At 43.5% G+C, this 12085-nt stretch overlaps 1 protein-coding gene across 1 annotated transcript; it reads right to left on the bottom strand.

Moving 5' to 3' along the window:
• Nucleotides 1–351: 351 nt before the first annotated feature.
• On the bottom strand, nt 352–11590 carry LOC309857098 (conserved oligomeric Golgi complex subunit 2-like; the record flags this gene model as incomplete). Its single annotated transcript, XM_082749970.1, has 4 exons — nt 352–858; nt 2510–2689; nt 9890–9952; nt 11534–11590. 4 exons carry the CDS (start codon nt 11588–11590, stop codon nt 727–729), a joined length of 432 nt encoding a protein of 143 aa, XP_082606096.1. The 3' UTR covers nt 352–726.
• Nucleotides 11591–12085: the final 495 nt, after the last annotated feature.

Raw genomic sequence — 12085 nt, 5'->3', positions numbered from 1 at the left:
AGGAACCATAGTAGTATGGGGTAAAGTTCCACAGTAGAAAGTTCTACAGCGGAGAACCACTAGGACTCAAGCACCAAGGGTCACAAATTGCGCAGGAAGACTGGATGCTCCTCTGTGGGCGATGAGAAGCCACGAGCGACTCAGGAAGGCTGCAGAGCTCTGGGCAGGTGGGACAGCTGAGGGCTGCAATGAAGAGGGACAGGTGGAGCTGGGAGACCAGGTGGGGAGAGCCCGCTACCCTCGAACAAAAGGCGACAAAGGTCTGGACTGGGATGATGGAGATGGTGGAAGGTAATGGGATATTCATGAAACAGAACTGGAAAGCCATGGAAATGAAATAAGAGAGGGAGGGAAATCCGAACATGACTTTAATTGCCATCAGTATAAAATGTGTTGAATTAAAATGAATTGGTATTTCTAGACTGATGATGACATCACAATAATGGAAGGAAACCAATTTTGATTTTGAACCTGGTTAAGGAGAAAGTATAGACAAGAGAAAAGCAGAGGCTCTGGAGTCACACAAATGTCACCGTTGAGATTCGTCCCCACTCTTCATTCCCTTCCCTGTAAACCCAGGCAAGCGACACCTGCCTCACAGCACTGGTAACAAATAGGGAAGAGCACACGTTCCCAGGTCAGACAGGACAGCCAGGGATCAGCGGCACATGAGGAGGTGACAGGTGGTCACTAAACTGAGCTCAGGTGCATACACAGCATTTTACGTCACCTTGAGATGGCTCCTCCTGTGACCTCTCGAAGAAGGCGGCAGTGGTGAGGAACGAACTCCAGGAGCTTATTAGCATACATGATCTTCAGGCCGTCCGGATGAGACTCAACGATCTGCTCTACAATCACCTAGCAGAAGGAAGAGCGTTTTATTTTTATTCATTTATTTGTTTGTTTGTTTGTGTTTTTGTTTGTTTTTAAAGCACCTAAAAGAGAAGTATGAACTATACACTACAGAGAAAAGAATCGAGTAAACCTTAAAAATGCACTTCGTTCTTCCTCCTCCCCACTCAGTATGCTTTCTAAACAGGAGGTAAGTAACACCGGCATGAAAATCTAGGTCCCGGGATTTGGGAATACTGCTCCAACCCTGGGGGACACAGAGGCTGAGGGTCAGAGACTTGCCTGAAGCTAAAACATTACACACACTCATCTGCTTCCCTTCTGAGCTTAAAAGCGAAATACTGTATCTGCAGACAACAGCTCTGTACCATCTTCACCCTGGCCTTATCCTCTACCGTCTCCAGAACAGGGAAAGGGCTGTGATGGAAAGTGATGGAAGAAAACACATCTTATTTTGCTTTACTATTTTATTTTTTTTTTGGTGAGGCTGAGTTGCAGGAGGTGAATGACAAGCATACAAACTTAAAATACAAACGTGGCCACAGTTCATTTAATGACATGGAAGTAAAGTACTTCCCTAATTTAGCATATTAGATTCAATTCAATGAAAAGGGCATAAATTAAATAACTAAAATATTTTCATTTAGTGACAAAGAATAATGTGATCTTTTTCACCCCCACAGAGAGAGCTATGAACTATAATAGGATACATACAAAGAACTGACAGATCATTTACTTTTAGTAGTCTTAATGAAGCTGAGACGATTACTGAAATTAATCCTTCAATTTACTTCTATCACTGGGATACTGTCTCATTTTAAAACTGGAAGCCTTTCATCCTGAAGTCATGGTGGGTAGCTTTATACTTACTGGACAGAAAGAGCACTCGCACTGGCAGGTGACTGGAAGAAAGCCCTCAAACGCTGAGACTGGCTTCATGACTTGTGTCAGCCTGAACTAGATGAATCCGACGCTCTCTAAGTTGGAAGCTGCTGATTGCTGGTGGCCTCACATGGTGCAGCCCATACTCCGGCCGCTCAGAGGCAGGATACACTGACTCCCTGTATTTAACTGTATCCTTATAGGTCAAGAACACTGGGTAACCAAGTTCCGGACTGAAGGTACGACTCCGCTAAATCACCCTTCAAAGCCCTTTATCTTTGAATATTCCCTCCCTCTCACCTTCCTAGCCTGGCAAACTCCCCCATGGTCTTCAAGACTTAAGCCACATCAATTCTGCGAAGACGCCTCCCCTCACAGACTTTCCCTGCGCACAGAGCTGTCTTCCAGCTCCTCCAGTGGGCACGGGCGCCTTGGTGGGGTCACGCTTTTCGGCAACTTCATTAACGTATAACTTATGGAAATGGAAATTGACCAGAAAATGTTCTGATCCGTACCTTCTTCCTAGGCAAGTCCCTCACCCCTACTAAATTAAGACGATCCCTGAGTTATGGCATCACTGGAAGAGACAAGAGCGCATGCCTGATTCCTGCCATGCTGATGGGCTCCAAGCGGGACCAACCTTTTCTTACAACCAGAAGAGCAGGAACTAAGAGAATCTTCAAGGAAGAGCCCTGAGCTCTCTCACACCCAGTCAAGAAACGAAGCCAGATTAGATGCTCTGTGTTTGTGGAATGAGGTGCATGGGGGCACAAACCTCATCCATGTACGGTTTCACCAGTACTTGACCAACTAACGCCTCTGCATCCCGTGTCTTGTCAATTGTAGCACAAGTCTGGAGGCAGTGCCGTATGATGTCCACATTGGAAGTCTGAAGCCCTTCTAGCAGCAGGCCTCCCAGGGACTGCTGCAGCATGGCCGTAATGTGGGCTATACGCTGCAAGAACAGAGAGACCAGGAAAGAAGGTCCAACAGTTTCTAAAAGCTCAAATATATGTGTATAATTTATATACATATGTGTTATATATATAAAGCGAGCCTCTAATTCTACCAGAATATATGTAAGATTAAAATCCCAACATTTCCTAGAGAATAACAATGAATCTCTTTCTCCCCATGATTGCTTTCTTTCTTTCTTTTTTAAAGGTTTTTATTTATTTATTTGTCGAGAGAGAGCACAAGCACATAAGTAGGCACAGGCAGAAAGAGAAGCAGGCTTCCTGCCAAGCAAGGAGCCCAAGGTGGGACTCGATCCCAGGACCCTGGGATCATGACCTAAGCCAGAGGCAGTGGCTTAACTGACTGAGCCACTGAGGCGTCCCCTCCCTATGATTTCTTTGAAAGTAAGTCGGCTTCATCAAAGTGAAGTTTAGACAATTACGGAACGACAAAAAGTTATTTGCCTCTTAAGCTACGGAGTAAATCTGACAAACGTGCATTTAAACCCAGTCAAGGGCTTTGGATAAATGAACTCTGACTACATCATATGATGTGTCAAGTTACATGAAATTCAGAATTAATTTTAATTGCATAGTTTGGAGACTACGCTTGTGTCTTTACACAAAATCTATCTAGTGTGACATAATGGAAGCAGGGTCCCAAGCAGGAGACACTGAAAAAAAAAAAATTCAAAGCTAGCTTCAAAATCCTGTAGAGTAGCAATTATCAGGGGGCAATGCTAGGTCAAACCAAAATCATCCAGGAAATTCACAAACAGCAAATTGAAAATCGAAACCAACACTTACTGGTCTTACTTTGTCCAGAAGAGGCATGTCTTTGCTCTGAACAGCATGAAAGTGTAACTGGTTAAATTCTGTGGCAATTCTCTCCAAAATCTGTCTAGTCCAGAGAGGGCTAGTAGAGACAATTAGAGAAGTGTAATTCCCAAAGTTAAAACCTGCCACCCCCACCGCCCCCCCATGCCTTACAGCGCTCAGGCACCTGCAAATGCACGCCATCAATTTTCAGGACAAACTCTCTGTGCAGCAGGCCCCTGGTGCGAGGGGTGAGGAGCGGGGAGTTCATAGAAGTCACCGACGCAGCCTGGCCCGGGCCACAGGGCCCAGGCAAGGGGATGGAGCTATTTTAGGTCAGTGTGGGTACAGCTGCATGTTTCCACCACGTTTCTCGGGCTCTCCCATTCGTGCCCTTATTCTCCCATTCCCTAACCCCCTCCTCTCTCTTGCCCTGTCCTACCGTTCATACACGAATCCCCCTCTTCTTCTCCGCCTACCTCATTCTCCCTCCCAAGTACCTCCCCAGTACCAACTACTGCTGTCTCCTCAATCAGCTAAAACTGACCGCCTAGCAGCAACCTGGGAAATTGCTCAGAGCAGAGGACTCCAAGTTTACATTTACCCAACGGCAGAAAGAGCAAGCTCGGTGCTCTGGGAGCTGGTGAGAAATCACTCACAGTGCATCTGCCATCAAGTGGACTGGATACACTTCCCTCTTGCCCCCGCATTAGAAAGCGTCAACCCCACTCAAAAGGAAGCTGAACAGTGAAAGAAAAAAAAAAAACCACAACAATGGCCCCAAAGCCCCTGCTGGGCTCTATGAGGCATCCCACATCTGAGGATGGGCAGTCAGGTAGTGAGGAAACACACTGTAAGGAAACCCAAAAATGTCTGGAGACCTGCCATGGTGTGCCCCATCCCAGAGCATCAGAACTGGTGTGGAGGGAAGGCAGGTGCTGGGCATGACCAATGCAGAAGCCTAATCCCAACCTCTACTGACTGACCCCATGCGCATTTCCTATTTATCCTTATCTCCGCATTTCTGGGCCTAGCAGAGCAAGATGGATTTACCATGCGCTGACGCTGCTCTGGCTTTCCTGACTCCAGAGCTCAGAGCTGCTCTTCTGGAGAAAAAAGTCCTCCAAGGTAATTCTGAGCAAGAAAGCGCACAATGGCTGTTTATCAAGGACAGTGCGGCAAAGGGACAGGATTGTAGACACAGAGCTCACTGAGGTGTTTCTATCCGAGGAGCACAGCAGCAACAGCAAAGACGAGAAGAACACTGGAGGGCCAGCTCCCCAGGGGCTGAATGTGGACATGGCTGGAGGGGCTGCAGGTGCTGCCAAGGGCCGCAGCAAAGCAGAGCCGCTGGAGACACACGGGCTGCAGAAGGGCCGCGTACAGACTGTCTGCTAAGTGTGGACAAACCTGGGCAGAAGCACGAGTGCAACGGGCTAGAGACACAAGCACATTGGAGGCTGACCACTTAGTTGAATGCCTTGATGTGAAAGGATCAGAGACCTAGGACCAGAGAATCGCTTCCTTTGGGATGTGTCCGTTCTTAATCTCCATCATGAGACATGTGGAGCATATGGTCTCTCAAGTTCCTTCCAAATCTAAAACCTTAATTCCTAAAATTTAGAAACCTAACTCCGCCTGCAGGGGGAGGGACTGTTAGCCTCACACAACAGAGCACGCAGGGCACGCAGGGCAACAGGCGACCTTGACGCAGGCAGCCCAGCTGGTATGTGCAGAACCAGCCCGGGCTACTCCCACTGCACCACTGTGTGTCTCACGGTGCTGACAGGACCTAACTACTCATTTTCTGAGTCACTCATCTACCCTGGCTGATTGAAAATTCACACCAGGAAGGGAACAAGACAATCACAGTATAACAAAGAGAGCCATCATCTTTTTCCTATTTCATAAGCTTTTTCTTTCCTGTTTGTAAATTTCAACTGGATGTGTCCTATACTGTTTCATAATAATATAATGCTGGTGCAAAATACATCAATGGTAATACTCTGGGCATGTCTAGGAAAAAAAATGAGATGGAGAAAAACCAAGATGAATGGTAGGTATGCCTTAAAGATCAACAGGACTTTGCTAGTCCTCAGGGAAGGTGGTTCCAAATATACTTTTCCACTGCAAGCATAATGAAGTGTTGGAACTGTGGTCTATAACCAAAGGGTTTATAGGAACATGTTATAGATTTCACCATTTCATGCTCTCCACTCTCCTGGAGCTACATTCTAGCCACAAACCTGGATTTTCTTCTTGTTTAGAAATGAATTCTAACTAAGCTGTCCCCGCCTAATTAGACTGGATGTGAAATATTAATTTATGTGCTACTTAGTTAAAAAAAAAATGCTTACCTGCTTGCTTTTAGTGCAGAGGTTTCTTTAGAACTTTGTGAATTTAAGATTTTTTCAATCTTTTCAACTGATCAAATAACTTGTATAAGCCTCAACACACACATCTATAAAAATAAAAATTAAGCAAACAAAAAACGTCACCATCTATACTCTTAATCATCGTTATTTCCCATGCTAAATGCAGGAAAATATAAGACCAAAAGTTAACTTCAAATATATAGGGCATGCTATATTTTGAATATTTCTATGAAACACAGAATTCTCAAGAATGCAAATCTTAGTTCTAGAATAAGCATACTTCCATATTCTATTGCAAGTTTATAGAGAAAAAAAAAAAACAAACCCTAGACTTTGCTTTCTCAATTCTATACTCTTATTTCTTCTTTTCCCCATCCTGAATCTTTCTATGGGCATTTCTTTCCTATTTTTTTAAAAAGATTTGTTTATTTGAGAGAGAGAGAGACTGCATGTGTGCGTGCAGGGGAGGGGCAGAGGGAGAGAGAGAATCTCGAGCAGACATCCTGCTGAGCATAGAGCTCAATGCGGGGCTCAATCTCATGACCCTGAGATCATGACCTGAGCCAAAAGCAAGAGTCGTTTAACCAACTGAGCCACCCGGCGCCCCTCCATTTGTTTTCTTATGGCCCTCTATTCATGTTTTAACTTTGGCTTCCGATCGTACTGACCCTCTCAGTTTACATGTGCATATACCTATATGGCCAAGCACCAAATCATTAAAGACCTTTTACACTACAAATATTATCAAAGAGGTTGAGGGACATTATGAAAACTCTCATCCTTAAAGAACAAAAAAATACAAAGTCATCCATTCAATAAATAGTTACTGAACACCCCTGGGAGCTCGACATTCATTCCGACGGGGGGTGGGGGAGGAGGGGGACACAAGAAAATAAAGCAAGAAATACACCCTGCTCTCATAAAGCTTACTGTTTTGTCTGGAAGCGCATGACAAGCATTCTTTGGACAAAAGCTGTGAGGAGATCCAGAGGCGAATTAAACAGAAGGTCCCTCAAACAGGCTTTCTCCCCACTGAGATTTTAACAATATGCTAATAATACACAAAGAAAACATAGTACAGAGCAGCAGGCGAGAGTCAGAAGCCCAGACTCCCAATGCCCGCTGTGCCCCTACATCGTTATGATCATGAATGACATCGGGGACACTTGAAACTGGAGATAGCACTAAGGGGCACACTCCCGGGGTGAGCCCTCAGATGTACAGAGCCGTTGCCTGTCTCACACACCTGAAACTAAGCCAACATCACATGCTAACTATTGGGAATCGAAAAAATTAAAGTGAACACCAGATCTTAAAGAACACAGGATCAGAAAATAACAACAAACCTACGGCAGAATCCTGAGTTTGCTTTGGAAAGCCCACTTCTCCCCTAGTCTCTAATATAGGCCTATTTTCTTTACAGGGCCGCTGACAATTTATACAGTCGTTAACTGTCAAGCGCTGCACCGACAACAGTTATCACGGTTCCTTGTTCTGCAAAAAGTGAGTGATCTTGAGATTGTGTGGGTACCTCTGAAATTCTGTCTTATTATTTCAGGTAGATAACGTGACATAATGGGTAAAATGCACATGCGTGAGAGCTTTGAAAAAAAGCTGAATAGTGCTGACAAGTTCGTGGAGAAAAGAGGAGAGGGCTTCAACGGGCATGCAGCATAAGAAATCTACTGGAGGGTACCTTTTTCTTCCTTATATCCTGCTGTTTACACATTAGTTCATCTACTGCCCGAATTCCTTCACTGACTGATGACCTGAGACTCTTTAAAAGAATAAAAAATAAAACGTATTACAGACATTGTTTTGTCACATTATCAAGTTCCTACATCTCATTCAATTCCACAGAACTTAATACCTGTGCACCAGTACTATGCAGATATTGACCAAACAAACAAACAAACAAACAAACAAACATGATATACCAGACATAGTTACTGTTGAGGGGACTCATGATCTGGGGGCATAATGACATGAAGGCAGGGTCGCACGGCCAGAAGAAGAATGACACATATATAGTGAAAGTTATGGGGATGAGGGGGCTTAGAATGGAGAACAGATAATATGAAGCAAAGTACAGGAGAGTCTGGAAATGCGACAGAGCTCGAATCGGACTCTGAAAGCCATGTGTACACAGCTGCCGAGGTGGGGAGGGGATGGGGAACAGATGTAAGTGCAGACATACTCAGGGGCAGGGTCAGACAGGCACATAGCCATGTGCACTGCAGGCTTCCTTCTGGAGAGAAGCAAAAATAGGAATGGAGGGCCAACTTCACTGAGATGAGGTCTTTAGATTCTGCATATTTTGGAGAACGAGAGAATGTCAAAGCACTGATGCATGATGATGAAATGTGGGTATGGAAATACCAGGAATCAAGAATGAAGAACAGAAGACCAGAAAAAGGCAGAGCACAGAGGTAGAGAAACATGTCCAGAAGCTAATGAATAAAGAGATAATTAGGAATTAGGGCCAAAACAAAGGTTAACAGAAACAACTAGAATGAAGTAGGCATATCACAAAAATTCCACAGGAAGGTGAATTAATTCACTCCATCAACATTATGAAACACCTCCTGGACGTCAGTATTGTGGCAGCCCACAGGGATACAATGAAGACAGATATAGTCGTATCCATCAGAGGTCTGAGAATCTCACAGAACAGCTTCAGAGTTGGGACCAGAAAGGCAGGTCAGGCCTGTGGCTTAGCAGGACCAAAGTGGCCATAAAAACAGGCCCATGGAAAAGGGAGGGGATACGGTGATGGCAGGGGGTGAGGTGGGACGGGAGCCTGTGTGAGTAGAGCAAATCTGCCTCCAGGGAGAGAAGAGTGGGAGGCCAAAGGAAGGCTAGGCTTGGGAAACAACACCACTATGAGGCCCCGGGAGGAAGAGGCACACCAAGGAGGCAGTGGGAGAGAGCCCCACAGCGGCTGGTGTGGAATCCAGCAGCGGACCACGAAAATCCCTTCCATTCCAAGGAAAAGTACCTTTAACAAGATTTTGTAAAATTCAAATGAGACATAAACCATGGAAAGTATTGGCTACCTCAAGGCACAACTCAAGATTTTTACCTGTTTCATGAACTCTTTCCTGCCTGCCCCTCCCCTAGGCTTCTCAGCACTGATATTTCCATTACTCCGCATTTTTCTTGGTTCTAACCATGTACTGTGTCTTCCCTTAAATTATGTTCTCCTTATATTCTCTCTAGGATGCAGGCACTGTCTTAGGGGAGGGATGCACGAGGCCACTCAATCTAGAGGAGATAGACAAGGAAGGATGGTGTCGTTTATGACAAGTTTCGACAGGGCATCAGAACGGACAGAGGCCGTAAGTCAGGGCACCAAACACAGACGGGGGGGGGGGGCGCGGGGGGGGGACAGGGCAGCACAGTTTTCTGTTAGAAGTGATGCCACAACTGGCCCTCCACTGTTCACCCAGGTGGAGTTCCTATTCCCAATGGCTTAGAGGTGGGGAGTCCCATTCCCACAACAGAGATTTTTCTGAGAGAACATTCAAATGTAACATTTATTAAGTATTACATTTTATTTATATTATCCTTCAGTTCCATTAGGGATTACACAGTTTTTGTAGATCAGCCCAGGAACTTAACCACATGTAGATTACGTGGGGTGGGGGGGGATATTTACAAGATTACAAACTGTTAAAATACAAGTCATTCGTAAGTTAGAAACCACTTACATATGACCAAAGTGGCATTAATAAGTTGAATTTGGAAATATGCTTCCTCTCCCCTGACATTTTAAGGTTGTCTACTCTGAGAATATGTCTTCTTCAAATCGAACATGTTTTTTTAGGTTTTTAGCATATGCAAAACCAAAATCATTTACAACTCTTCTGAAGGTGAATATTATAATCATGAACCGTTAAAATACAACCACCAGTACCACCAAACTAACAGATGAAAAGAATTCTTAGAGAAAAGCCAACGAGGACAACTGGCGTCAAAGCAGACTGTTTTCATTAATTGAGGACTTACCAGAACTTCTCGTAACTGTCCCAAAGGCACAGAAAGTTGATTGAGTGCTTTGTCCATGCCAACCTAAAGGCAAAACCAGGTTAGCACAAACACATCACGATAAGGAGTAATAGTGACGTATCTATTTAACGATCAAAGCAGTACCAGATTTAAGTTATTTTTTTGGCACAACCGTATTTTGCTACATAACTAGCTAAACAACAGAAGTGTTATTTGGCCATTAATGTTGTTCATAGAATATGAAAAAAATCTGTTGAAATACATGAAACTATAAAAATAAGGGAAGTCATGAGAAACAGAAGTTTCCTTAAGAACAATTTGCCTTTAGATGATGTGGAGAGCCATGCAGCAGAAGCTAGGAGTCACGTACTAGGCAAGGCTTGAGGAGAAGGGCAGGTGAATGTTTATGTGGGGGCGCTCCAGGGAACGCACAACCTGTACTGAAGTATCGGGACTAGTATAAGATTAACCAGGGACCATGGGAACGGCACAAAAACAGAGTGAACAATAAGTTTCGGGGGCTCACGTCAGTAGGCACGAGCTCCCCGCATGATCTGGATTGAAGTCATCTGTATCCCTTCTGATTGGATGTTATAGTAGTTGTGTTATGTGGTGATTGGTTGCTTTCTATCCACTGTGTTCTATAACTTGGGGCTATAATCGGTGTACGGGGTCCCGGGGCTGAAGATTGTCAATAAAGAAGTTTGCCACTCACCTCGTCTGCAGTCGTTCTTGCGGGTCGAGAGCGACAAGATGACATTTTAAATGAATGTGAAAAATTTTCACAGAAGGTGAACAGTTCTCTGTCTGTAATTGATGATACTCAGCCAGCTGATGTGAAAGTCTGACGGGCTACGTCTCTCTTAAACATCATTATAAGCCTTGCGAAAAATAGAAATTAAACAGAAGTAAAATTTTCTAGGTTTTTAATCCTATTGGGATATTTATCTTAGTGGTATATTTCCCAAAAGCAAATGTGCATCATTAATTTTAATGCTTCTTGAAATTCCCACGGAGCTGCAACTTTCTGTGCTTCTCTGGACAAACAGATTTAAAACAAAATGAAGTATCAACAAGGAGACTTTTCTGCCAAGTAACAAAATTCAACATTTCTAAACGGCTTTTACAAACAATTGATAAGCTCACTGCAAATCATTCTTATATTTTTATAAAACCAAACTTTTTAAATATCAATATTGGCCAATGTTCCCTCAACCTAGCTCTGGCTAACAGATATACCTGGGAGTAAATTAAACATTGTAAGAGTGGTGGACATTTGCTCCTACAAATTAGTCTAAATCAAGGAAGACTTCAGGGTAATCACTTAGCAACTAATAAAACAACCCCTTGGGTATTATTATCCTTTACTTTTCACTGTTGACTAATGAATTTGAAACATAATCAAACTAGAGCAACCTTAAATGAATAAAAACTAAAACAAACAAAAAAAAATGTATTCCAAAAAGTTTAGTTCTTTTATTAATGAAATTGGTAATTTCTTCAAGTTTCTGGTGGGGTTGGTGGGGTAATCAACTGAAAGGTTTCTAAAAACTCTGCCCTTTTAATAAATATGAAGGAGAGAGAAAATGTGTGTGTGTGTGTGTGTGTGTGTGTGTGTGTAGGACTTGTGAATTTCAGGTTTACCAAGTTTGTGGAAAGGTTGACAAAATCTGCATAATCCTTGTTGATGAGCTCGACCATGGCTGCTTTAAGTTTATAGTAGAGTTCCAGATCTCCTCTTAGTTCCTCCAGCTGGACATGCTTCCTACAGTCAGACACAAAGTGATCGACGTCGAAATCTTCCTGAAAATCAAACCAGAAAGAAAAAATGATTGCACTGATACCAGATTTTACATAGAAAAATAAGATCAGAGAAAGAATAAGAGGCCGTATTACTGCAGGGGAACACACACAGGGACATCATGGGGTCTGCTCACTTCCTAAGATTATGGGAAAGGGGGCCCCTCACCAAGACCATTCTCTCCAGTTGCCTAACTCTACAGGCATTTTATTTCTTTTAATTATACATTTCAAAGAGGGTCTTCTCAAAATAGAAACAGCTTTTTTTCTTAATTTTAAAAGTAACAAATGTTCACTGTCAAACTTTCAACCAACCAAGAAATACTTATGTAAGAGAGAAAAAAAAAATCACCCACTCTCTAATGCTCTGCAGTTAAGCACTGTTAATGTTTATTT

The sequence above is a fragment of the Mustela nivalis genome, assembly GCF_964662115.1.
Source record: "Mustela nivalis genome assembly, contig: HAP1_SCAFFOLD_379, whole genome shotgun sequence".
NCBI classification, from domain to species: Eukaryota; Metazoa; Chordata; class Mammalia; order Carnivora; family Mustelidae; genus Mustela; species Mustela nivalis.
This window is presented reverse-complemented; position numbering and strand designations above follow the sequence as displayed.